General features: G+C 41.6%; 1 protein-coding gene and 1 pseudogene across 1 annotated transcript in view; one reads left to right on the top strand and one right to left on the bottom strand.

The window, feature by feature from the left end:
* Positions 1 to 647: 647 nt before the first annotated feature.
* The window catches only part of ECPAS (Ecm29 proteasome adaptor and scaffold), a 91,031-nt gene continuing 65,872 nt past the window's right edge, over positions 648 to 25,806 (bottom strand). Inside the window, exons 31-49 of the mRNA XM_029919580.1 lie at positions 24,262 to 24,341; positions 23,564 to 23,669; positions 22,753 to 22,800; positions 21,533 to 21,654; positions 19,644 to 19,794; positions 18,647 to 18,712; positions 17,089 to 17,178; positions 15,946 to 16,012; positions 15,023 to 15,114; positions 14,876 to 14,942; positions 14,449 to 14,640; positions 13,647 to 13,855; positions 12,792 to 12,835; positions 12,503 to 12,695; positions 8,262 to 8,400; positions 6,369 to 6,474; positions 6,069 to 6,157; positions 5,074 to 5,145; positions 648 to 3,741 (exon numbers count right to left, since the gene is read on the bottom strand). Of these exons, the coding sequence (XP_029775440.1) occupies positions 3,602 to 3,741; positions 5,074 to 5,145; positions 6,069 to 6,157; positions 6,369 to 6,474; positions 8,262 to 8,400; positions 12,503 to 12,695; positions 12,792 to 12,835; positions 13,647 to 13,855; positions 14,449 to 14,640; positions 14,876 to 14,942; positions 15,023 to 15,114; positions 15,946 to 16,012; positions 17,089 to 17,178; positions 18,647 to 18,712; positions 19,644 to 19,794; positions 21,533 to 21,654; positions 22,753 to 22,800; positions 23,564 to 23,669; positions 24,262 to 24,341 (2,073 nt within the window). The 3' untranslated portion in view covers positions 648 to 3,601. The remainder of the gene's footprint in view (positions 3,742 to 5,073; positions 5,146 to 6,068; positions 6,158 to 6,368; positions 6,475 to 8,261; positions 8,401 to 12,502; positions 12,696 to 12,791; positions 12,836 to 13,646; positions 13,856 to 14,448; positions 14,641 to 14,875; positions 14,943 to 15,022; positions 15,115 to 15,945; positions 16,013 to 17,088; positions 17,179 to 18,646; positions 18,713 to 19,643; positions 19,795 to 21,532; positions 21,655 to 22,752; positions 22,801 to 23,563; positions 23,670 to 24,261; positions 24,342 to 25,806) is intronic.
* LOC115275814 lies at positions 8,971 to 9,714 on the top strand (annotated as a pseudogene).

Here is a 25,806-nt window from a genome sequence, read left to right as displayed (position 1 = left end):
AAGTGTAACTCTCACCTTTTAAGCCTATCTACTACAGCATAAAATTTTATTTGGCAGCTTAGTGCAGGATGTGCCTCTACTTCGGACATTTAATGTCCACAGCCATGTACAGCAATCTTGATCAAAGAGCACCTGGGTGGCTCAGTCACTTAAGCATCCAACTTTAGCTCAGTTCATGATCCTGCAGGTCATGGGTTCAAGCCCCGCATCAGACTCTGTGCTGACAGCTCAGAGCCTGGAGCCTGCTTCAGATTGCATCTCCCTCTCTGCCCCTCCCCAACTCACTCATGTGCTCTCTCTCTCTCAAAATAAACATTAAAAAAAAATCTCAGTCAAAAGATTGGCCAATTGTTTCTATGTGTTCATCTGATATTACTTTGCTCAAAAAAAATTATTTCAGTGATTACTTCTCTCCAAGTATTTGATTCAATTTTTTCAGGTGTCCTGCCTTCATTTCTGCTTCGCCTTGGAACTTCCAGTTAAGCCAACAACGTCTGCGTAGTAGAGGTAGCTCTGGATATGGCTGGCAGCCAATGGGACCTTTTTCAAGTTTTTAAAATGTAACTGGCCAATTCCAGTTGGAATAGTGAAAGCTGAACTATTTTCCAAGAGAACCAGCAAAAATTAATGCACTACTTCAAAAGAACTGATCATGCAGCTTTTATTTACCACACATTATCTTCTGGGGCACGGGTACGGTTTTCCTTTCAAATAAGACTATCACATGCTTAACTAGCTCAGCACATATTGCAAAGGATTCTGTGAAGACTTTGCATATAAAATACAAAAATCTGTTACATATACATCCATTTAACAACATTTGTACATTACAATGAGTGCGGATGTCAAAAGAAACTCCCTGTACTTAACAAGCAGCATGAATACATTGTGGCGGGCAGGCGGTGGACGCCCCACCCAACGCCTGCAAAGGGCACACTGTTCTCACAGTGCAACTGCTCCACTTTATACATCTTTTTCTTTCTTATTAGTGCATACACAAGTAAAAGATAGAAGGGGAAAGCAATGGGGGTTTGGTGGCAGTTTTACTGGCAGGTACACCGCCCCAGGCAGACACACTGGCAGTTGCAAATTGGACACAAACATGAATTAAAGAAACTGCCGCTCTTTATCACCAAAAACATGATCGTATACTAACTACTTTCATTGTTTCGATGTCCAATGGCCAAACCTCAGGTCCCTCCTTTTCACGTATCAATAGATTTGTGAAGCTCTGTCTAGCACACTAATTCTAGGAATAAGGAATTCAGTACTTAGACTCTAAATCAGACGCTTGTATGACAAGTAGCACTGAGTATTCTCAGGGGAAAAAAATAATAAAAATCAGTTCCAGATAGCTTTGGAAAATGAGGGCCGAAGACATAACCATGCATGGGTCCTTTTGCCATTTTTCACCGGTATCAACATCCCACAATTACAAAATCTTGGTTAGTAACACTTTTAGGTGCACACCTAACACAAGCTGTGTTAGGGGACCATGATTTCACATTACTAGTTGTGCAGATGACTTGGCTGGTGGAGATGAAGGCATTGAGAGTGTAAATGGAACAGTGCTTACAGAAAGCAACAATAAATGAACCAAACAGCGCCAAGCACGAAGGCTCAAGGGTCAGCACCACTCTCTCAGCACCATGGGAAATTCCCAACAGTAAATAACAAAAAGTTTAAAAAGCACACAACTTGATGAGGTGTAACACTCCATATGGGCCGAGAGCAGAATTCTTGCCCTTACACTCCTACTTTCTGAAAACAGCTGACATGCACTGCATTCTTGCCTCAGAGGCAAGTCCCGGGTCCTGTAAATCAAAGTCAGAGGGCACTTAGCAGAGGGGGAAATCCTGATCTGGAAAACACCAAATTGTATGAGGCCATTCGCTTTCTGAAAAATATCCAAAGTTGATTTTCCCCCCAAGCAAAAGCCGTTCCTAAGTGGAAGTCCATGAGAAGCTTCTTATAATTCATAATGCTACTAAAACCCACAATTATATTTTCTATCAGCTAAGAGGATGTTTTAATAATAAACACCTAAATTTTCATTTGTAAACTCCCTTTCCAAATAGGAAGCAACCCCAAAACAATACATCCAGCCAAGTCTAAGTACTATTTACAGCAGTGTTTTTCAAACTGTGAATCGCAACCCATGTGTAAGTCAGGAAATAAATTTAGTGGGTCTGAGAAGTATTTAAAATGGTGGTGGGGCGGAGGGATCAAAGTATATCACACAGAGTATGTGTATTATTATACAAAACATCTACTTCAGTTAAAGATTTTATACTGATTCATCCACACACACACAATTCTGGGTCAAGATGTCAGAAGTTAGTTTTATTAAGGGTCATAGTCAATACAATGGTCTAGAGAGACCACCAAAATTAATGACCGTGCAGTTTCCACCCTGGTGTTAATGTCAGTAAAGGGGCAGCATCGACTGTAAAACCAATTTTGTGCTTGGAGTCCAAGGTGAGCTAGAGTCCTCTGTTCACCATAAATACTTGTGTTAGACTTGGCTCTTGCCCTCACCCTAGACCCTTTGGCAGTGGTAGGAGCAGAACAACAACAAAAAGAAACCCTAGCTGCAACTGTTTACTTTCAGTGATATGTTATTCCCAAATGGCTAGTTAAGACGCTTGCCTTCCTATTCTAGACTCATGTTAGCATTAAATGGGCGGATTATTTGTTAAGTTGTCTTCACAGTTTTGAGATTATAAATGGTCCAAACCAGGCATTCACAATTTTGTTGTTGGTTTTTGGCTTTTGCAAAATACGCAACTACAGGTACAGACAGAACAAGCAATCCTGTCCTAACCCACTTTCATGTGCCTGTCACAGGGCGGTCAGAATCGCCACATGGAGACCAGAGTCTCTCTCTCAACCCATAAAGATGGTAATCAATCATTTTCTAAAAACCGATCATCTGGACAAATGACGAGACAACGTTCAGCCTCTGAATTTCAAGAATCCAATAGCACTTAGATAACGGGTCGGTTCAGTTCCGGCTCAAGGACTGTAGTATGCACCTCATCTTGGGAGTCTCTGAGGCAGGCCAAGGGCAGCACTGGTTGGCAGCAGCTTATAGAAGAAGTACACTGGGCAGGTCTTCGAACACCTGGGTCCCAGCCTTGGCAAAGTCTTCAGATCGAAAGCTAAATCGTCTGCTAGCTCATTTCTTCGGGTGGAAAGCAAGGGGGCTAAACTAAGTGAGTTAAAGAGTCCCTTCCTGAAATAATTTTCTTTAATTTGGATGCAGTTCCATGATTTTTATCCAGCCTGCTCTGCACTGCAACTCTGCCTATTCCTTTAATTACAACCTTAATTCTTTTCATTAACTGTTTCCATCAGTTTCACCACCTGACCACCTCTGACACCCAAGGTCCCATTAAGCTCACTCAGCCCAGACACTTTTAAAAATCAAGTAAAATAAAGCTAATAAGGAACAAAATTTAAGGCATTTTTTTTTTATTTCAGCCAAGGAATGATGCATGCTACAGATTAATCTTTACTTTTCCCCACTTGTTTTTTCAGAGAATACCACCATTTCAACCCCCAATGAACATGGCACTTGTTTCTTTCTTCCCCTTCTAATTTATTCCAGGTTTTCAAGTGTTTTCTTCAGTAATGATGCTTTCTCCTGCAGCTCAGGTCTGCTGTCCGTCTCCATAGTAGCTAAAGACTCGATTAGCAGCACTCTGCATTCAGATGTCAAACTTTCCCACTGTTTAGATTCTGAATGGAAAAAGAAGAATCTTTATAGAACAAGTTAGGAAAAAAACCTAAAACTGTTGTTTCGGCTTTTCCTCCATGGAGCCCATCCCCCAAATAAATGCAAAGCAACCCCTTGATGACAGTTTGATATATGATAATAGGTTCAATAGCTGTCTCCAAACCTAATTACTGACAGTAACCAAGAGCCTGACTCTCTGCCCTGCACCAGGGGGACAGAGAGGGCGCAGGGCGCTGCAGGAAAGTGGGGGGCGGGAGGGTCAGGGCAGAGCACAGTGACCAGCTGCTGAACAACACAAAAAGCTTCTGTGCAAAATACACTTGGTAAAAAAAACTTGAATAAACTTCACAACTGCAAAGTCAGTCTAAACAGATGCACTTTCTTAAAGGCACCAGAGATCTCTACACACACTAGAAATTTTAGAAACTCAGAAAGTATATCAGATCCTTAATCTTGTCTGTCAGGTTCTGCCACTTCCTAGCGATGTGGTTTCAAACAAGTTGTTTCACTGCTTAGCCTCATTTTCCTCATCTAGAATAGATTCGTACATATCTAGCTAACCGAAAAATCAGTAATGGAACTGAGCGCCTAGCTCTTTTATTTCAACAAGGAAAAACGGATTGTGACTCAACTGAGTCTAAAAAGCCTGCTTCATGCAACCCTCGGATGGGTACTTTAATTGTCAGGCGCAGAGAAAGACAGAAGTACAAATAAAACAATATACGAGACCTCCCTAGAAAACTGTTCCATCTTCTCCATTCTTCAACTGTGGGGTTAGAATAACGAAAGACAACGAGAAAAAAGAAAAGAGGCCTCCTTTTGAAAAACACCACTGGAGAAAATGCTAGTGGTGTTCTTTTACCAGTGATACAACAGACCATTAGAAGAAATCTGCTTCTTGATAATGGGAAAAGATAGGATTAAGAAAACTGCTATCAAATATGACGAATCCACTGTTACAGTGTTTCCCCAGCTCCACTGCCCAGTGCGTCACTGCTTCTTTGTGTGCGTACTGTGAGCGCTACTAGGCCATTGTCCGCCGGGTGCAGTAATTAACCGAGATTAAATCAGGAGTCGTGGTGGAAACAAAACTTGATTATTTCAATAACTACAGCTTCAAAGTATATTAAAAGTTTATATAGGAGCACCAAATTTAAACATTTAACAAAATTTAAAGGTTTTAGGTTCGTATATTTGACTAACATGTACATGTATTAATTTATATTGTAGAGAATATGCTTATTAAAAACAAAAACAGAAAAATAATTCCTAAGCTATATGCCATAAAGTGTCCTGGCTTTGTGGTCCCCCAATCAGAAACATCAAGAACTCACCTTCAAGTTTTTTAAGCAGTAAGTCTATCACAGATAAAGCTTCTGTTCTCACAGATGAGTAGGTCTTATTTTCTAAGGAGAAAAATCAGATAGTTCACATTATTTGTTTTATATGCCTTACACAAAGAACCTCCAAGATTAAGAGTTCCTGGAAGAAAGATATTCAGAAATGATAAATTCAGGGAAAAATACACCTATTCTTAAGTAAGCTTCCTTTTGCTTATTATCATCAAATACTTGAAATGTGCTACTGTCCATATTTCTTACTTTAAAGGGAAATAAAAGCAAAACTGTCAGCCAAATATACCAATCATTACAACAAATGCCAATATTTAAAGGACCCATTTTAGAAGTGAGAAATCAGGGGCGCCTGGGTGGCTCAGTCGGTTAAGTGTCCTTCTGTCCCTACCCCATTTGCACACACGCACGCTATCTCTCAAAATAAATAAATAAAAACATTAAAAAAAGAACATAGTTGAGTCAACTGAAAGCCCTGAATATGGATGGTAACAAACTGACTAAACTTACTGCATCTGGTTACACTCCCTACAAAGGGTGAGCGCACCGTGTCGCAGAGCACTCGCTGCAAACTCAGGAGTAAAAGGGCACGACGTCAGCAGCACGCCGACAACGATTCGAGGAAAAAAGCGTGTGTACCCAGAAGTACAAGTGACGAAGTACATAGGACGAAACAGTAACAGGTGACCGTGTGAAGGATACACAGGTATTATATGCACTGTTTCTGCCAACTTTTCTCTAAGTTTGAAATTCTTTCCAAATAAAAGTTAAAAAAACATACTTATCACAGAGGTTTTCCTAACCTAGGGGTTAGTCCCAGAGTAGCATGCCCGCTTGGGGACACGTGTCGAGGACATGAAGCGGTTCAGCAGCCGGGCCGTGAACGTGGCTCCTCGCACGGGGCGGGAGCGCCTGCGGCTCCGCTCCCTGAGCCCTAAGGTTAGGACTCCTTCCCCACGTCAGCTCACCACACTCACCTAAAGAATATGTGATTGATTTACAAGTTTCGAGGAGAATTTCAGCCAAAGCCTCAGGATCTGCATGTTCTTCTTCCAAAAGCATTAATCTGTTCAAATAAAAGCAAGATACAAATGCCAGTTATTAAGAAACATCCCCAAACCTTTCTGGCACAATTTCTATCTGCATGTATCACTTTATGAGAGCACTTCGGCCATTTGGTTTTAAAATTTGAAAGAATTCCATGGATTATATCTAACATGCTGAGGAGCGGGGGGGAGACAAAATAAGTGACTGAACTATGAGCGAAGCGGAATTACCCCTGAAAAAAGGCGTTCATCGATTGTAGGACTCCGAGCTGCACCTTCCACGTGCTGAGCTTCAGCCGCTCACACATCAACTTGCACAGCTCCTGACGGTAACAACCTGGGGCGGACAGAACAGAGCAGAGCGGGACAGACAGCGCAGGAAGAGGACACAGAGCGAGTGAGGAACACACAGAGAGGCAGAAACCGGAGCACAGAAGGATAGGGAGGAGAGGGAAGAGGAAAAAATAAAACACATGCCTTTAAATCAAAGCCATGAAATCTCAAAAAAAAACTTCAGCATAACTTTGTGCCCAATTTCCAAATTTCCTGGACCAGAAACATCCTCCCATGAGGCATCCTATTAACTGTTCTTAAGTGTTCATTTTCAAGGCAATACCTTCTCCAAGGAACTAACACAGAATCTGAACCCCACTCCCTCTCCCCATAAAATACCCTGAATCACAGCCAAAACAGGCAGAACTCTGGAGGCAGGGAACTCCTCTCTGGACACTCACAAGCTCCTGCATGTTGCAGGCTCATCAAGAGACAACAATGCTCTATTCCAAATATGTCACGCCAACTACACTTGTTATAGTTGTATCATTAATAATACACTGAATGATGAAAAGGAGGAGAGAGCTCAACAAAGTAGTTACTTCTTAAATGCTGTCGAATTTAGTGCGGTTCACAAATGTAAAGATGCATGGGAATAAAAATCTAGAAGAATTCTGCACTTGATTTGTTTCCTAACAGATTATAATTTCTTTCTCCACCATAAACGAACAGAAACCAGAAATTGTAGATGCTACATTCTGAGTAAAAAGTACACATGAAGTTGACACGGAACAATGAAATTCTCAAAGACCTTGGCCCTCTCCTCAATAATTAGCAAATGAATGTACATTCCGGTGCCTTCTACTAAAATAAACTGCTTTGTGTGTGATCTTTTTTTATAGAATTCCCTACTTTAGCTTTTTCTACCTATCAAGCTAAAGTTAGGAGTCCAAATGGTATCAAGTGAAGTGGACTTTCACTGCCGCCTGTGACATAATACCAAGAAATAAGACCACTTAACAAATCTCTGTCTTTTGGAAAATCCTTCCAATACATGGCAAATGTGCTGTATAAAGTTCACACAGAGAACAGCAAGGCTCAGAGACAATCCTAAGTCTGACTTTAGACATATCCAAGCCTGAATAACCAGCAATATTTTACACGTCATCCAAGAATATTAACATGTCCAGCAGGTGCTCTGCAGGAACTGGCAGAAGGCAGGCTCGGGAGCCGTGACACCGCAGGCTCACTGAACTAACTGCAACCAAAATCGAGAGCAAAGGCGTAGTGGTTATTTACTTAAGCCTTTGGAAATATATATTCATTTTTTTAAATCTTGAAATTCTTTTTATGGGTAAACTACATAACAGTTATCATGATTGCTATGGGCTGAACTATGTCCTCCAAGTTCATATGTTCAAGTTCTAACCCCAAGTACCTTAGAATGTGACTGTATTAAAAGGGTCATCAAAAGGTCATTAGAGTGGTCCTCAATCCAGCCTGACTGGTGTCCTTGTAAAAACAGGTGAGGGCACAGACACGGATGGCCATTTACAAGCCAAGGAGTGAGGCTGCAGAAGAGCCCACATGCCAACACCTTGATCTCAGCCTTCCAGCCTCCAGAACAGGGAAAAAGTAATCCCTGTTGTTCAGGCTGCCCAGTGCGTGTCACTGTACTGTAGCACAGTCAGTGAGACTGTTTGCTGAGGCGGGAGGACAGCTCACAGTGGATTCCTACTACGAATCAGGCTCACGAGCAACCACAGCACCACCCGCCACACGCAACACCCTCACTGGCACTCAGCAGCCTCTGGTTCCAGCACTTCCCCACGCGCAGGCTCTGGTGCTTACGCTGGGTCTCCACGTTCCGGGGCCAGGCCTTGCCCAGGCTCTCAAAGGCTCCCAGCAGACATTCCAGCTGCAGCTCCTTCTCCTTCTCATTCTCGTCTTCGTTTTTGGTTGTCCGAACGCCAGTGCTCTCAGGTGAGTTCTAGGATACACGAAAGCGAAGGAAAGCACATTTTAATTTTTTTCCTTTCAGAGTTACAGGTGTATTACAAAAATGATCAGAGCAGGAGAGGTTAACCAAAATTAAATGCTAAATTCTCTACCGTGAGTCTTCCTACTTGTAAAAAGAATTTCTTACAGAAATACTACACCTCTCTAATAAATCTGGAAAATCCTTCAAAGGAATCCATAAGAAAAGGTGGAAAATATGCTTTATATGTAGTTTGTTTTTACGTAGGCTCCACAGTAGGCATGGAGGCTTGAACTCACAACCCTGAGATCAAGACCTGAGCTGAGATCAAGAGTCAGACTTCCGACTTCAGCTCATGTCTCGGTCTCATGGTTCATGAGTTCGAGACCTGCGTCAGGCTCTCTTATGACAGCTTGGAGCCTGGAGCCTGCTTCAGATTCTGTGTCTTCCTCTTCTCTCTCTGCCCCTCCCCCGCTCGTGTTCTCTCTCTCTCTCTCTCTCTCTCTCTCTCTCTCTCTCTCTCTCTCTCTCTCTCTCTCTCAAAAATAAATAATATGAGATCCTCTTTTTCTGGCTGGAACCATGGCAGGTGTCGAAGAGAAGAAAAAGAAGGTTCCAGCTGTGCCAGAAACCCTTAAGAAAAAGCGAAGGAATTATGCAGAATTGAAGATCAAGCATCTGAGAAAGAAGTTCGCCCAAAAGATGCTTCGAAAGGCAAGGAGGAAGCTTACTTATGAGAAGGCTAAGCATTACCACCAGGAGCACAGGCACACGTACAGAACTGAGACTCGAATGGCTCGGGTGGCAAGAAAAGCTGGCAACTTCTACGTGCCCACGGAGCCCAAACTGGCGTTTGTCATCAGGATCAGAGGGATCAAAGGCGTGAGCCCAAAGGTGCGGACGATGCTGCAGCTCCTTCGCCTGTGCCAGATCTTCACTGGCACCTTTGTTAAGCTCAACAAGGCTTCAGTTAACACTAGGATTGTGGAACCATACAGAGCTTGGGGATACCCAAACCTGAAGTCGGCGAGTAAATTGATCTACAAGCGTGGTTACGGCAAAATCAACAAGCAGCGAACTGCCCTGACAGGTAACACACTGAAGGCTCGATCTCTTGGTAAATACGGCATCCTCTGCATGGAGGCCCTGATTCACGAGATCTACACTGTTGGAAACCGTTTCAAAGAAGCAAACAACTTTTTATGGCCCTTCAAGTTATCTTCTCCACGAGGGGGAATGAAGACGACGACCACCCATTTTGTAGAAGGTGGAGATGCTGGCAACAGGGAAGACCAGCTCAACAGGCTAATTAGAAAAATGAACTAAGGTATCTCCCATGATTATTTTTGTAATCTGGTCAGTTAATAAACTACTTTCAAATTAAAATAAATAAATAATATGAAACATAAAAAATATTTTTTTAAAAGTCAGACATGTGGGGTTAAACATTCAACTCTCAATTTCTAGTCAGGCCATGATCTCATGGTCGTGAGATTGAGCTCCACACCTGGGCTCTGCACTAACAGCAAGGAACCCGCTTGGGATTCTCTCTCTCTCCCTCCCTCTCTCTGCCCCTTACCTGCATATGTGTGCATACTCAAAAAAAAAAAAAAATTCAAGAACACCTGGGTGGCTCGGTCAGTTAAGCATCTGACTTTGACTCAAGTCATGATCTCATGGCTCTTGAGCACAAGCCCCCCTTTGGGTGAACATGAGCCCCACCTTCAGGTGAGCTAAAGCCCTGCCTTGCGTGAGCCACACTTCTCTCTGTCCCTCATGGGATTCTCTCTCTCTCTCTCTCTGCCTTTCACTCATTTGTGCCCTCTCTCTCAAAAAAAAAAAAAAAAAAAAAAAGACTCAGACTATTAACCAAATGAGCCACCTAGGCACCCCTTATATCTAGTATTTTAAGCATAACATAAAAAGACTTGCATTAGAACCACGGGATTAAAGATGGAAGAATCTGGTAATATCTAAATCCAAACTTTTTTTTTAATGTTTTTAATTTATATTTCAGAGACAGGGAGATACAGCGTGAGCAGGAGGGGGTCAGAGAGAGAGGGAGATACAGAATCTGAAGCAGGCTCCAGGCTCTGAGCTAGCTGTCAGAACAGAGCCCAACACGGGGCTCAAACCCACAAACTGTGAGATCATGACCTGAGCTGAAGCCGGACACTTAACCAACTGAGTCACCCAGGCGCCCCACCAAACTCTTTCTTAATAAGAAGGGAAACAAGCTGAGAGGTGACTCATCCAGGTAGCTGGTGATACAATGAATTTAAAACCCAAGTCTCCCAAATCCATGTACTATCAGCATATGATAGAAATTATCTAAACAGCTTTTTGTTGAAAGAAAACCAATTAGCAGCAACATAAGAAATAAAACTATATAAAACATTTCATGTTTCATAAAAAAATGATAAACCATAACCTTTTTTTCTCTGAACCAGTGTCCAATCTCTAAAAATGAGTATTTCATTTTCCAAATGACACTTAAGTCTTTTTTTTATCAAAGTCCCTCAATATATGGCAGAAACAAATAACAGTGAAACCCTGAGGGACGCCTGGGTGGCTTAGTCAGTTAAGCATCTGACTTCGACTCAGGACATGATTCCACAGCTTGTGGGTTTGAGCCCCGCATCAGGCTCTGTGCTAACAGCTTGGAGCCTGGAGCCTGCTTCAGATCTTGTGTCTCCCTCTCTCTCTGCCCCTCCTCCACTCACACTTTGTCTCTGTCTCTCAAAAATAAATAAACGTTGGGGCATCTGGGTGGCTCAGTTGGTTAAGTGTCCAGCTTCGGCTCAGGTCAGATCTCACGGTTCGTGGGTTCGAGCCCCGCGTCAGGCTCTGTGCTGACACCTAGCTCAGAGCCTGGAGCCTGCTTCGGATTCTGTGTCTCCCTCTCTCTCTGACCCTCCCATGCTCATGCTGTCTCTCAAAAATAAATTTAAAAACAATTAGAAAAAAAATAAATGTTAAAAAAAAAAATAAGAACATTAAAAAATCTTTAAAATAAAAAACCAAAACAGTGATGCGCTGATCTCCTTGTCTTCACTCTAGGATGAGTAGGGTGACTTCTGCACACAGTTAAAAGCCAAAGCGCATCACCACCACGTCAGACTGTCCATTCACTCCGACATTCACTCCTGGAATTCACTGTTCCCATGGCCTTGAGTTTCCTGGCTTGCAGGCGGAAATTCCTGCAATAAACTTCTCTTTCTGCTCTGTTTAAAAAGCAAAACACCCACTCTCCCCTTCTCCCATGGAGGGCAAACGGACGCCTGGAAGACTAACTTTCCTAGCCTCTGGTGCAGCCAGGTGTGGCCACCCGGCTCAGGACTGGCCAGGGAGACAGAAGTGAGAGTGCCACACAGCGACGTCCAAGAACTCTCCTTGAGAGGGAACGGACGCGCCTCCCTGGCCCTTCATCGTCTCCTCCTCTGCTCTGCCACCGCCCGCCTGGGAGGCGGCTGCGCCCGCACGCCGCGGGAGGCAGCGCCAGAGCGCCTAGACTCTCAGTGACAGAGAAGCGTCCATCTTATTTGAGGCCATGAGATTTTGGGATTTTCTGCTGTCTGCAATTACGCTAATCCGAATAAAATACGTAAACAGGGTACTAGGAAAATTTTCCTTTCTTTTCCTTCTCTTTAAAATTTTTAAGTTTCTAAGTTTTTTAAGTTTCGAATTTTTTTTTTCTTTTAAATCTTTTTAAATTTAGTTTTTAAGTATAAACTAGACCAGAAGGGGAACACCTGGATGGCTCAGTCAGGTAAGCGTCCAACTTCAGCTCAGGCCATGATCTCGCAGTTCACAGTTTGGAGCCCCACGTCAGGCTCTGTGCTGACAGCTCGGAGTCTGGAGCCTGCTTCAGATTCTGTGTGTGTGTGTGTGTGTGTGTGTGTGTGTGTGTGTGTGCGCGTGTGCACGTGCGCTGACAGCTTGGAGTCTGGAGCCTGCTTCAGATTGTGTGTGTGTGTGTGTGTGTGTGTGTGTGTGTGTGTGTGTGTGTGCGCGCCCCTCCCCTGCTCATACTCTGTCTCTCAAAAATAAATAAATATTAAAAAATAAATTAATTAAATAAACTAGACCAGAAGGGATAACAGGTGGTCATTACCTTCTTGATGAGAGGTATGACAATGTCAGAAAACTCCTGGAATCGGTCTTCTTTGGTGGCCTTCAAGACATCCCCCGCACAACTGATTGCTACGATCTTGTATTTAAGATTCTCCTTGCAACATTCCTTCAGAACAGCCTGGAGAATTTCGTTTGTGCTGGGCTGATTGGGCACAGGTTTTTCCAGCTGTGCACTAGAGGGTCCACACAAAAGCATCAGGATAGTTAGTAAGGACCACAGCTTTCGGGTTCTGTTTAAGAAATGGCATCATCACAGAAAGAACACTTACCTGCAAGCTGTCACCACACAGGCAATGGCTTTCAGCAGCTCTTCCTAAAGGGTTGAAAGATGAGGGAATACTGTTAAGCACACACGTGTCATTTACCTTCTATTTACGATGACTGCATTACCTCAGGAAGATTTAGTAACTTAGCCAGAGTCATAGTATCTTTAATGCACTTTACTATTTAACAAGCATATCTGCAGATTTTTACTGCAGACCACAGAGGAGGACAAGTATCTTCATCTCCATTTTAGAAAGCCTAGAGACCTGACTTGTCCAAGGTCAATCACAGAACGCCCAGTCCAGCACTTCTTCTATAGCACTGTGTTGGCCACTGCTGACTGTGACAACATCCAGTAGATTGTTACATGCTACCACGTCTCGTGTTCCCCACTGACTGCTCACCCTAGATGATCGACTAGAGTGTATGAAGTGTGTATGAAGTGACTAATTCACAGGCCTCGGCGACAGGCACCCTCAGCTCCAGGTTTAGGCACAGCCTGCCTTCTGCTCAACTTCATGGGTGCCCAATACTGATCTGTTCACGAGGTCACCAGTATAAAACAGCCAACCACATGACTTAAAACTTTTCTGGGAAAGCTAAACATGATAAATAAAAAATCAATCTCCAGCATTACTATGCAGTACTCAAAAATATGTGGGTTACACCTCGATGAATCATTATATTTAATCAGGCAAAGTTTCAACAGAGCTTCCCACTGGCTAGGAAAACTGGTTCAGATAAAACAATCCATGTGACATCCCACAAAAGCAGATTCTAATTTTTACAGAAAATGAAAGATGAAGTCATAATCCTTTAAGGGTAGCTTCAATCTAACTGGGCATGAATGGTTCCTTTACCTTTCCTGCCCACGTTCTTCCCGCCAGGCCTTGCAGTAATGCGGTCAGTATCATTCCCAGATACGGAGGTACTAGGGAGCTGGTTTGTTTCGCGATTGATGCCATGGCAATTGCACCCTGGGCTTTCATTTTCCAGGACTGAGACTGCAAAGCCTTCTGGGTAATGGTAATCAACTCCTGCAGGTATAACCGAATGCCACCAAAGGAACCTAGGTTATGAAAAGCAAAGTTAAAGCAACTTTTAAATGACTTAAAAAAAAAATCAACTGGTTTTTCTTTTTTAAGTATGAAAAAGGAAAAGGCAGTGACCATCAGTCTAAAGCAATAAATTATTCAATGGTTACATCACACCACTGAAAGAGAGAGCAGGAGGGGAGTGTCGTGATATGCCTTTACAACAGTAAGTCTTTATGAACCTGAATACGTCCACAGGAGGGCGTCCTGCAAATGGCTGCCGTCCATTTGTACGTGACGGCAAGGTACAGAATGAAGCAGCATCACTCTGAAGTAATACACTAAGGAACACAGAATCACCGACTCCCAGCCCTAGTAGGTGCAGCTCTACTTTGCTCGGGCAGAGGTTCTGTTCTCTTACATGGGCAGCAACGAGGTTGGAGAGCAAAGAGCTCTGAGCGCCAACCTTGAGAACGCAGCAATCTGGACAGGCTTTAAAGCGAACGGGACACATGCTTTTAGGGTCCTGGGAAGTTAACTACAGGAGAATCTAAATGAAAAACAGGAGTAAAAATCCCAGCTGTGGTTTTTAAGAAACAGGCTTAATTCACAGGCACTGTTCACTAACCAGGTACGTTCTCCTGCCACACTTCAGTCCATAAGTTACACTCTTCCTTCTCTGCTTTCTCCTCCTCGGTAATTTCATGCATGCCGAGAAATGCCAAAGGCAGAACTTCTTTGGCATGGTTCTTCAATACATCCGGGCTGTATCGTCCAATAGCATGAACAGTCAAAGCACAAGAAGTCCTGTAGATGGGTTCTAAAGAGGAGGAGAAACACCGTAAACTTCATCATACTTACTGCTGTTAGTCAGGATGACTGATCTCAACAGACTACTGCTCAGCTTGGACCATGGCAAACAAATCCGTAAAACCTATCAGAAATGTTCCTAGCAAAGCACATAATATCATAGAGGGCAAGACCTGATTTGTACTGCTTTCCTAGGCTGCCAACATCTAAATTAAAAATAATAGAGAAGAGGAAAAGAAAGGTACCTTCTTTCTCCATGTACCAGCCATTGAGTTTCTGCAGGAGTTTCTCAGTGCTGCTATCCCGTGAGGTCTGAAAAAGAAAGGAAACCTACTGATTTCTTCGTAATTACCAAAATATAATTACTTAATTAAATACAAAATGCAACTCACCCGAACTAAATGGCCCATGGCAAATGCACAAGATTTCTGAATTACACTGTTCCGATCTGTCAGGCCACTAAGCAAAGCACTCATAAGTTTACCTATCAAAAATAATGGAGAAAAACGTGCTACTTGTTTACCTATCAGAAATAACGGAGAAGAATGCTCTGCTCTGTTCCCAGGACAAAAACAAACTTAACCCTGTAATTAATATCTGATGTATTCCAGGCTAGTTTGGAACCCAAGTATGTTACATTTGTACTATCCACTTGCTTCCTTCCCTGGCATGAAATTAAACATTAATCTGTGTCTAGAATATTGTGAAACATTACAAAAATGAAAGCAAGGCACATAAATAAAGTTCATTAGCCCCACCTAGAAGGCAATCTAAGAAGAGAAAAATGCTGACAGAAAATTAGGCATAAAAAGGGGCACCCTGACTGGCTTACTCAGTTAAGCATCTGACCACTGTTTTAGCTCAGGTCATGATCTCATGGTTCAAGAGCTCAAGCACCACATCAGGCGCCACGCTGACAGCATGCGGCCTGCTTTGGAGGCTCTCTCTCCTTCTCTCTCTGCCCCCTCCCCATCTGTTCGTTCTCTCTCTTTCTCTTCCTCTCTCACTCAAAATAAACTTTAAAAAAAATTAGACATAAATGGTAAACAAATGCTACAAAATGGCAGCTACTTTCACCTCCTTCTTTCTACCAGTAAGAATTACTCCAATACTTATAGAACAGTGAACACTAGCTAAACTTGATCATCCCTGCACCTTCTTGCAACAAAGAAACAATGGCAGAAAGGGGTGGTTAAAGGAGAAAAACCATACAGAGGATCATAAGCGTGTCTGAATGATAATTTTTTTTAAAAACCTTGTCACACAAGACATGGCCATACCAAAATGTCACCACACACGGTTTTGACAAACTCACCTGAGTAAGGTGTTAGGTCCTGGGGACACTGAGTAGTTAATGACACAATGACACTGGCACAGCCTCCCTACAGGGTTACAAAGGCAAAGGTCTAAATGTGATGGTCACAATGTTCTGTCTTTCAAACCCTTTGTCTTAGGTGTCAATGATTTAGAGATGAGAAATATATGAAGCCGTTACAACAGCCCCTGCAGGACTCAATCTGGAAAGAGGAAGGTCCTTATTTTAAATTAGCAATGCAAAGATTTTTTTCAAGGCTTCCAGTAGGAAGATGTGTGCTCTCACCTACACTGCAAATAAGAAAGAAAACTGGTACGGTCTTTGGGGAGGGTAACATATATCTTGGCCACCCTTGTTTTAACATTTTCAGTTCTAAGAATTTAAGCAAAGCAAACAGCTTCAGATGTGTCCAAAGACATTCGTCACAGTGCTCTGTTTAATATCAAAAAAGCTGAAAACAAATCAGATGTTCCTTGAGGGACTGAAATAAATGATGCTGCGGCCACACAGAGTACCCTATGGCCATTAAAGAGGACGCTGTAGAAGACACAGGCCCAGAAAAGAGAGAGGAAGAAAAACACGGTGAAATATTAACAGCGATTACCTCTACATGGTAAACTTAATGGAAAATCTTTAACTTCCTCCTGATCTATAAATGCTAAAATTTGTAAATGCAAGCAAGCATTAATTTTGTCAGAAGACAAAATCTGAATTTTGTTTTCAAAGTGTGGGGACTGGGTCTGATCCCTGAAAGTTGTTGGAAAAGAAGACATTTTTCTACCCAGATACCTGCTGGCCCCTGTGACAATACTAATCACCACCTAAAACCACCTGCCTCAAGCTCTAGACAAGCATTTCCATTAATAACTGATGACGATGGTAAGGATCCAGATGGCATGTACATAGCCATCAGGGGACAGAAATGATTCCATTAAAAAAGAAAGACACTATTTATTGAATAAGTCACATGTTTTATATTCTGAGTGAGTTACAGGTTTAAGTTATTAGTGCAACCATAGAAACAAAATAGTTAATATAAAATATTAAGCTTTACAGAGAACTATGAATTTCAGTATGAGAGCTGTTACACTTTTGTGGCCCAAACTAATGAAGATGCAAATTCCTCTTGTGAAAAATACTTACCTTGGTTCCGAGACCCACGCCACTTCTGATCAATTCACATAATCTAGGAACCAGCTCACCCAGCACCGACACATCAAGATACTGCAGGCACTTTGGGAAAAGAATAAACATAAAGTTAACCTTAGAAAATGATGAAGTCAATATCATATCACCAATTAAAATCGCCATGTCAAGTAGGTTATCGGCTGGATTTGACATGAAGTTGAAAAACTGCTGTTTTAATTTTGCACTGATTTCAACGTAAAAACCACCAGCACTATACTACAAACAGAAAAGCCATTCATCAGTGGGTCAATATTAAAAACAAAACAAGGGGAGCCTGGGTGGCTACGGCGATTGAGCATTCAGCTCTTGATTTTGGTTCAAAGGTCATGATCCTGTTGTTGGTAAGATCGAGCCCCACATCCAGCTCTCCACCGACAGGGCAGAGCCTGCTTGAGATTCTCTCTCTCCCTCTCTCTGCCCCTCCCCCAGACTCAGGGGCTCTCTCAAAATAAACTTGAAAAAAATAATGTTTAAAAATAAAAAATATATCGCTCCTCGGCCTTTTGGCTAAGATCAAGTGTAAAAATAAAAAATAAAAACAAAACAAAAATAACAAAAAACACTGACTTACTAAAGAAGAAAATCAATTATGATTACCCAAAAAGAAAGGATTTCTCTGGCCTCTCTCCCTCCTTACCGATTCATGTTGAGTGTAAAGCACACGAATCGGCTTCCACAGCCCGCCCAACCAAACCATCTTATTAACGTCAACTTGTTAGCTGAATACGATGTTTTAGAAATGCAATGACACACATTCTATTATAAATGAGCATTTTCTATAAGGTGTTTGCTAACCACTTCTACTTATTTAAAATTTCTTTTTCCCTCAATAATCCAATGAAGACATAATATCCTAGACCATATTTTGGTGATAGTCCCCCCAGTACGTACTAAAAAAATCTCTTCTTCTCTGTCCAGCCTTGCACTCTGCTCAGCAAAACAACTTCCAGTAGCTCACAACTTGTAAGTTAAGCACTCACGGGTATGCACAGCAGGGCTGGCTCTAGACTCTGGTGACCCCTAATCCCGACTCCAGGATCTTCAGAATTTAGAACCTCAGTGCCAAGCAGCTCTCTTCTGCAAAGCCCTCTCCATGGCTACAACATTTCAGCATCGCTTCAGTTCTCTTTCCCTCTCTTTTATGCTGCCTACCTTCACTGAACTTCCAGATTACCACCTCCCTAGGTCCTCCCAAAGACAATGCTCAGGCAGAGACAACTATCTGAATCTTTCTAAACAGGCAGGCCGAAAGGGAGATACACTTATAGAGGTATCTTTTAATATGCTGTTCTTCTGTGTAACACAAATCTGAACTAATGAACTTTGGTATTTAGAAAATGATTTAGTCAATTTAGTAATCTAAAAGAAAAAAGAACTATACTAAGAAAAACTGGAGTCACAACAGGTGCTTGACTCATCCTTTAAATCTCTACATCATTTGATAGACCCTGAAGAGTGAAAAATTACACTCTAAAGTAGCCAGACAAACATTCCTATTACATTAGGCACTGACCATGTTGATTGTTTCCATCATGGGAGAGGATTTGGCAGCACTAAGTCGAGCACTATCCATCGCAGCCTGAGAACACAAATTCAAGTCACTCAGCACATTCAATTAATTAAGAAGAACCCCCACACACATCCCCATGAAGTGGCTTTACTTCTAAAGGCAATTTTTTAAAGATAATATATAGATAAAGGAACAGGCACAACCTTTGATGCTGTATAATCTCTCTGACAAACCTCTGAAATCACTCACTGCAGAATATAACACATGCATTAAAAAGAACGAAGTAGCTATATCTAGAGATATGATGTATTGTCAGTAACAAAAAGAAAACAAGTTGTAGAACAACAATCATAATCTATTTTTAAATTCATGTGCTTGTTTGGGTTTGTAGCTTATTGACTACAAAGGAATTTCAAAACAGACCCAGAAACCCACTGGGAGTGGGAACCCAGAGGAAGTGATAACTACACCAGCCAGCAGAGGAAACGGGACTCCGAGGGGAGCACTGTCTACCTTCTGCATTATCTTTTCATAGTAAATGTTTCATCTACAAGTTTTAAGAAACTTTGATCAGTCTAGGCAACTATAGTATATCTGAAAAGCAGAACAGTTTTGGACTATGCCCAAGTCTAGACAGGACTCCTCTGTACTTGCAAGGGTAGGAGTGGTCCACAGAAGGGCTCTGAAGGTGTAGAGCCACCCCAGACAAACACATACAGAAAACTGTGTTAAATAAACCTAAGTGCATTTTTTACTGAAAGTGTTAGCTTTCATCCAATTCACAAAATAGTATATGAGCCCTCCTCATGTTCCCTTCAACCCCCCGCCCCCTCAAAACACACTGCATATAGTCACAGGAGTTATTTCGAGAGCGGTGAAGGTATCATCCGAGTCATGAGTTTGTCTGAGGACACCGGAAAGACTATTCAGACGGAACTCCGGGCCTTAGCAAGGCTCTTCCTCCTTGACCCTGACCACGATGTCTGTGTTGTTAACTCACCTTTTCTTGGTCTGTAGCCCGGAGGCTCAAATAATTGAGAACTTGCGGTTCCAATACACTTAAGGATTCCAACAGAGCTGGGATGAGTTTTGGCGCATGTGGCTTCAACATGGCTCCTGCACTTTTGCTAATCTTCACAAGGGTGTTAATGCTACAGACACACAGAACACAACTCGTAAGTCCTTTTAACTAAAGCAAGAAGCTCTACAAATCTAATCACGAGGACATTCTGTAGTTTGCCGCATTTAGGAATCCCAGGTTAGAGTCTGGTGAATACCTGGTTAGAGTCTGGTCTTAGCCCTGTTTTTTCCTTTACTTTTTATTACAGAACTTTTTGAGCACATGTGAAAGAATGAGTCATAAATGAAATTCTACATATTCTCTACCTGGTTCAACAATTAGCAACTTTGGGCCAATTTTTGGTTCATTTATACCTCCTCCATACTCACAAACACACTTCTCTCCCCAACATCGTATTACCTCGAAGTATTCCCTACCTAAACTTCAGTATGTATCACTAATAGACAAGGATTCTTTACTACAATAAAAATACCATTTTCAAATTTAGAAAATATTAATAATATTTATCATATAATCTGATATCCAAATTTCATATTTGTTTCACAAATGTCTTTCAGAATTGGTTTGTTGCTGGGGTACCTGAGTGGCTCAGTTAGTTAAGTGTCTGACTTCTGATCTCAGTTCAGGTCATGAGCTCATGGTTTGTGAGAGCAAGCCCCACATCAGGCTCTGCACTGACAACACTAAGTCTGCTTGGGATTCTTCTCCCTCTCTCTGCCCCTCCCCAGCTCTCTCAAAATAATAGCTGGTTTGTTAGATACAGAGCCCACCCACACATTGCAATTTACTACATTTCTTAAATCCTTTTTAACAGGGTCATCCCTACTTTCTTTTCTTATAATTTATCCTAACTGCATTCCAATGGTGTAATTTAACATGCTCCTCTGTCCCTTGCACAGACCGGCAGGCTAAATCAGGTTCAGGTTCCACTTTTTAAAATAAGAATCCTTCATAGGTGGTGGTGTACATGTCCTATTCTATCACATGAGGATGAATGTAATGTCCACTTGTTTTTCTTTGTGAAGAGTTATCAGTGCACTAAAGTTTGGCTGACCTAACCTTTTACCAGTGGATTTAGAAGCCACTAGTGATTATTACACCAGATTATCTTACAGAGAATAACAAACTGGTAATATCCTAATTTTATCATTCACTTGCCTTTGTTATGCAAGTTATTTTTAAAAAAACATCCCTCAGCTATTTTATTAGTAGCATGAAAGTTACTATAAGTGTGATACTATGCTGGTACTATTAATTTGATCTAATTTTAAGAGTGAACTAATATGACAGTTAAATTCCTAGATAGGATTCTAGTTTAAAAACAAAAAAAAAACCCAATACAAACTAGAATCCTTCACCACTAAATTTTACAAAATAACCATATATGTCTAAGCATGTGAGTGAATTTTTTTTTAGTATTTCATTGTTGCAGATGGTACAGTTTATTTTAAACCTAGTAATCTGTGAAATACTAACTACATGATATAACCAGTAACCCCCAAGGACCTGTGACATAACAGAAATGTGTGCCTGCTGGGGGCAGAGGCCGATGACAACACAGTAAGACACCTTACTCAAGGTCAAGACAGAACAGCAAAATGCTGGTCCAAAAACAGGTCCCCATGAGAATGTCTGTTTCTGCAAAAACGTTCTGCCTCACAACTTTTCACAAATGCCTGGGTCACCTCAATAATCCTCAACTCATTTCTCCAAACTCCAAGAATCTAATAGTCAGAGGCACACTATTTCTGCTAAATGTCTACGAACTAAGTAAATCCAACACATTCATTTAATCAGTGGATTCACACCTGAGGGCTCGAACTTCTGTCACAGGGCTCATCATTCCTTTGTCCAGAAGGCAGGGCAGAAGGACAGCGATGGTTCTCTGGCCAGCTGCTCCTTTGGCGGGGTCACACATTTTCACACAAACCTCACATACACAGAGCGTGGAAATTAGTGCCACTGACCTCTTACCCGATCAAGCATTCATCTAACAAAGTATTTCCCACAGCCACAGAAAAGAGTGCGTCAATTTTCTACGATACTTTGTGGAGAAACAGAAAAGAGTCCTCTGTCTGCCAGTAACTAAAAGGAACTGAGTAATTCTTCCACTCTCTAAGCTTTGGCCTTCTAGGCCAACAGGAAACAGTTGAAACTAAAATGAGAAAATGTGTAAGAAAGCACTTTGCCAAAGGCTTAAGGTATTAGAATGATCGTCAATAAATTTGGTTGGCAGCATAACACACTGGTCAGGAACATGAATCTGGAATAAGAAACACCGGTTTTAGGGGCTCCTGGGTGGCTCAGTTGGTTAAGCGTCCAACTCTTGATCTCTGCTCAGGTGATGAGCTCATGGGTTTGTGAGACTGAACCCCACATCAGGCTCTGAGCTGACAGCACAGAGCCTGTTTGGGATTCTCTCTCTCTCCCTTTCTCTCTACCCCTCCCCTGCACTCATGCATATGCTCTCTCTCTCTCAAAATAAATAAGTAAATAAAATTGAAAAAAAAACCACCTTTATTTAAAACCTGGTTTTACTACTTACTAATGATGTAACCTATGGCAATGTTTACATAGCTAGAATGTAGAAGTCCCTTAAATATCACAAAATCAAGTTCAAGTAAGAAACTATTTCAAAGAGCTTGGCAACCTCATAAATATGCAAGGGAGACTAACATATAATCATAGCAATAGTACGAGAAGAGACAGATGTTGCTTGTGATCTCCAGATGCTACTTGATCTCTGTAGACTTTCAGGGCCCAGCGAAAGTCATAGCTTATGTAAAAGCCCAGAGGAGCTGACCATATGAAGAGAGCAGACATATACTTTGTCACAACTACTAGTATTCTAGTGGAATGACACCCAGTTTCTCACTCACTCTACGAATAGTGAACTAGAACATGAAGCCAATTACTTCATGTCAATGCAACTCTTAATGTTAACTTATATGACAAAAAAGATGTCCCTGTTGTCCTGGTCTCAGAAAACCCTCCCCACTCACCCCCAAGAAAAGACAGGAGTTTTCACCTTGCTTAGGGTTTTCAGAGCTAGTTCAGCAGCTTTCCGTACAGATTCCTAAAAACGAGAAACAGTATGGCATGACACAGATTAGTTTCATTCTCATCCAGCCCACAGTGCATATATAACTGCCCCTGACTCTATACAGATTAGTGAAAAATCCTACTTTCAATACCAGGTCATTAGGCTCCCTGCCCATCAAGGAACATATAACAGCATATATTCCTTGAATTAGGAAGGATCTATTGTGACCTTACAAAAATAAGGCTATTAAATATAACAGTTTAAAAACTAAATGTATTATTAATACAAACACATAGATATCTAAATCTAGATATAGATTCTAGAAGACTTTAAAAAATCTCTAATGAATAAAGTAAAAAGAAAGGTAAAACTGAAGTGCCTAATTCTAACGGTGAGATAATAAAGTATTTAAAATTTGAATCGCCCAGAAAAAATTCAAAGGAATTGGTTACGTTATTTGGGAGTGACTGATCCAATTTATAAAAATTGATCAAGCATAGGTAGTCTGCATTATTTCCAAACTGTTATTTATTCTAACCAATAGCATAATGAAATCTCCATTGAAGGAAAGTCAGACTATAGCCACTTTAAAAAAAAAAAAAAAAAAGTCACTTCAATTTAGATCTAAGGATATCCAACTTGCAACTTCACGGACACATCAGGACTGAAACTTTGGGAGAAAACTGTAGTCTCTTAAAACTGTCTGGAGAGTGAGTTTTGAAATACCGAATATATGTACTTTAATAATCCATTTACAGCTATTCTATGAATAAATGCCGATTTATTTCTATAATACCTTGATATCATCTTGTACCCGGAAAAGAGTTTCCCAAATTTCAGGAAGTTTATCAATGATGTCATCTAGGGGTCTTCCTCTCAATAAATCGTTCAGAGCTAAACAGCTGAAAATAAACAATTTGGTTTTCAAATATATGGTCAAGATAGCTCAACCTTCTACTATGAAACATTTATACCAAACAAGAATATGGATTCTGCCTGTATTTCCCATTCCTACCCCCGCACTGCTGGACAGCAACGCCCGTTCACCCCTGGTGCCGCACACACCACCGGCATATGATATTTACACCCATCAAACGTGTGCACCCACAACTGTAACACAGCCTGAGAGGATACATGACTTTTCAGTGACCAGTGTACCCCTATGTGAGCAGCAAAGGGAAAGGACAGAGCAGGCACTGAATAAATCATATAACGATACAAATAAATGATGCCCTACAAAGCCTTGACAGTACCAATTTAAGAAGAGAGCTTTAATGTCATACTTCTATACACTAAGACAACTTAGAAACACCAGTGACTAAAGGTTTCTTTTAGAGTTTTAAATAGTTAAAGATAACTGTTTAACCCAACCAAAAATATGCTTTTTAGGTAACACAAATTTATTCCTTTTGCATAAAGTATAAAGCTTGGAAACCTGAAGAAAAAAAAAAATCACTTATTTCTGACTAGTCTTCTGTGTCCAAAAAACAGTACCTGGATTCTCGAACTCGCCACATATTGCTGGTAAGGTTCTTAACCAGATCTTGAAGAATTTCCTTCAAATATTTATCCACCTAGTGAAAGAAAAGGGTAAGATTTAAAATGCGAAATTCATCCACAATCAGACTATTAGCCTCTCAACCACGCTGACCATGTCGCTGAAGGTAACAGCCTACGGGTCTCTAAGCTTCTCAGTCTACACGTCTCTCCCGCTCTGCTGCTGCCAGCTGCCAGAAGGATCATTCTAAAACGCCAACGTGACTCCCCTGCTTTCCTTAGTACATGAGAACAGAGTCCCGCCGCCTTTGGATACAAAGCCTTCTGTGACCAATCCAGCTCCAAAGGTATCGGGTGTCATCTCGCCTTCCTTGGGACATATGACTTCTCCCTACAAGCCCCTTCCATCTCTTGCTTGCCTGGCTAATTCCTACCTGTCGTTCAAGATTCAAACCAGGCCATCAGCTCTGCAGAGAAAATGGCCTGCCCTCCGCTGACTTCCCACAGCACCCTGTCAGACTGAACAGCCCCATTGCTCCACCACAGTGAGGCCTCGCAGACAGGGGCTGGGCCTCACCTGCCAATTCAGTGTCTGGCACATAAAGAAGCATGATGACTGCCCAGAACAAAAGGTGAGTTCAATCTTTTATGCCTCTTTTGTCTGATATACACTTTATAGTTTGGTAATAGCCAACTGATAAGACTCAGTTTTTTTTACTGATCCAAAGGACCCCCAAACTACGGCTTTTCCACTTTTACTCTTGTAGGTAGAAGAGGTTTTGTTATCCTAATTGATCCATAAAAAGCAGAGAAGTGAATAACTCACCTAAAATTTAACAAACCAACGCCTTCCTATGTCCACCTCTAAATATTCTGTGTCACCTTTCACTCACTTATAAGGAGATGATACTAACATCTTACGAGCCTCTGCCGGGGCCTTGGATTAGATCTGTAAAGCCACCTGGCCTATTAGATCTTGACTGACCCAGTGGTACCAAATACTCTCCTAGGGCCTTCAAGGCTGAATCCTCAAGTGCCTGTCACTGTGAACAGGAGCACACTCAACCTGATACCAAACTGAAGAGGAAAAGGGCACATCATGTGCAGTGACCAAAAAGAAAAGGTAAGGATCATGGCATTTAAAACTCCTTCAGTTCACTTTAAATAAAGGACTTAACCCAACTTTTTTTCATTACTTGCTCACTAAATGAAGGAAGGCAAGGAAAAGAGAAAGATGACATCCTGTTAATCAGAAAAGAATTAGGGAAAGAAGAGAGTGGATTCAAGGGCTACTTTGATACAGAATCAGCAGAATTTGTTACTGGATTCAACTGTACATAGGAGCAAGACAGACAAAAATCAAGATGATATCAAGTTTCTTGGCATGGGGAAATGGATAAATGCTGACAAGAGAGGACAAAGGTTGTTTTTTAAGTCCTGTTCTGGACATGTGAAGTCTAAGGTGTCTTGAAACAATATCCACGTGAGGAGGGTCAGAAGGAATTTGGATGTGTACGTCAGGAACACAAGTCATGTCTGGGC

This window comes from Suricata suricatta, chromosome 13, assembly GCF_006229205.1.
Source record: "Suricata suricatta isolate VVHF042 chromosome 13, meerkat_22Aug2017_6uvM2_HiC, whole genome shotgun sequence".
Taxonomy (NCBI): Eukaryota; Metazoa; Chordata; class Mammalia; order Carnivora; family Herpestidae; genus Suricata; species Suricata suricatta.
This window is presented reverse-complemented; position numbering and strand designations above follow the sequence as displayed.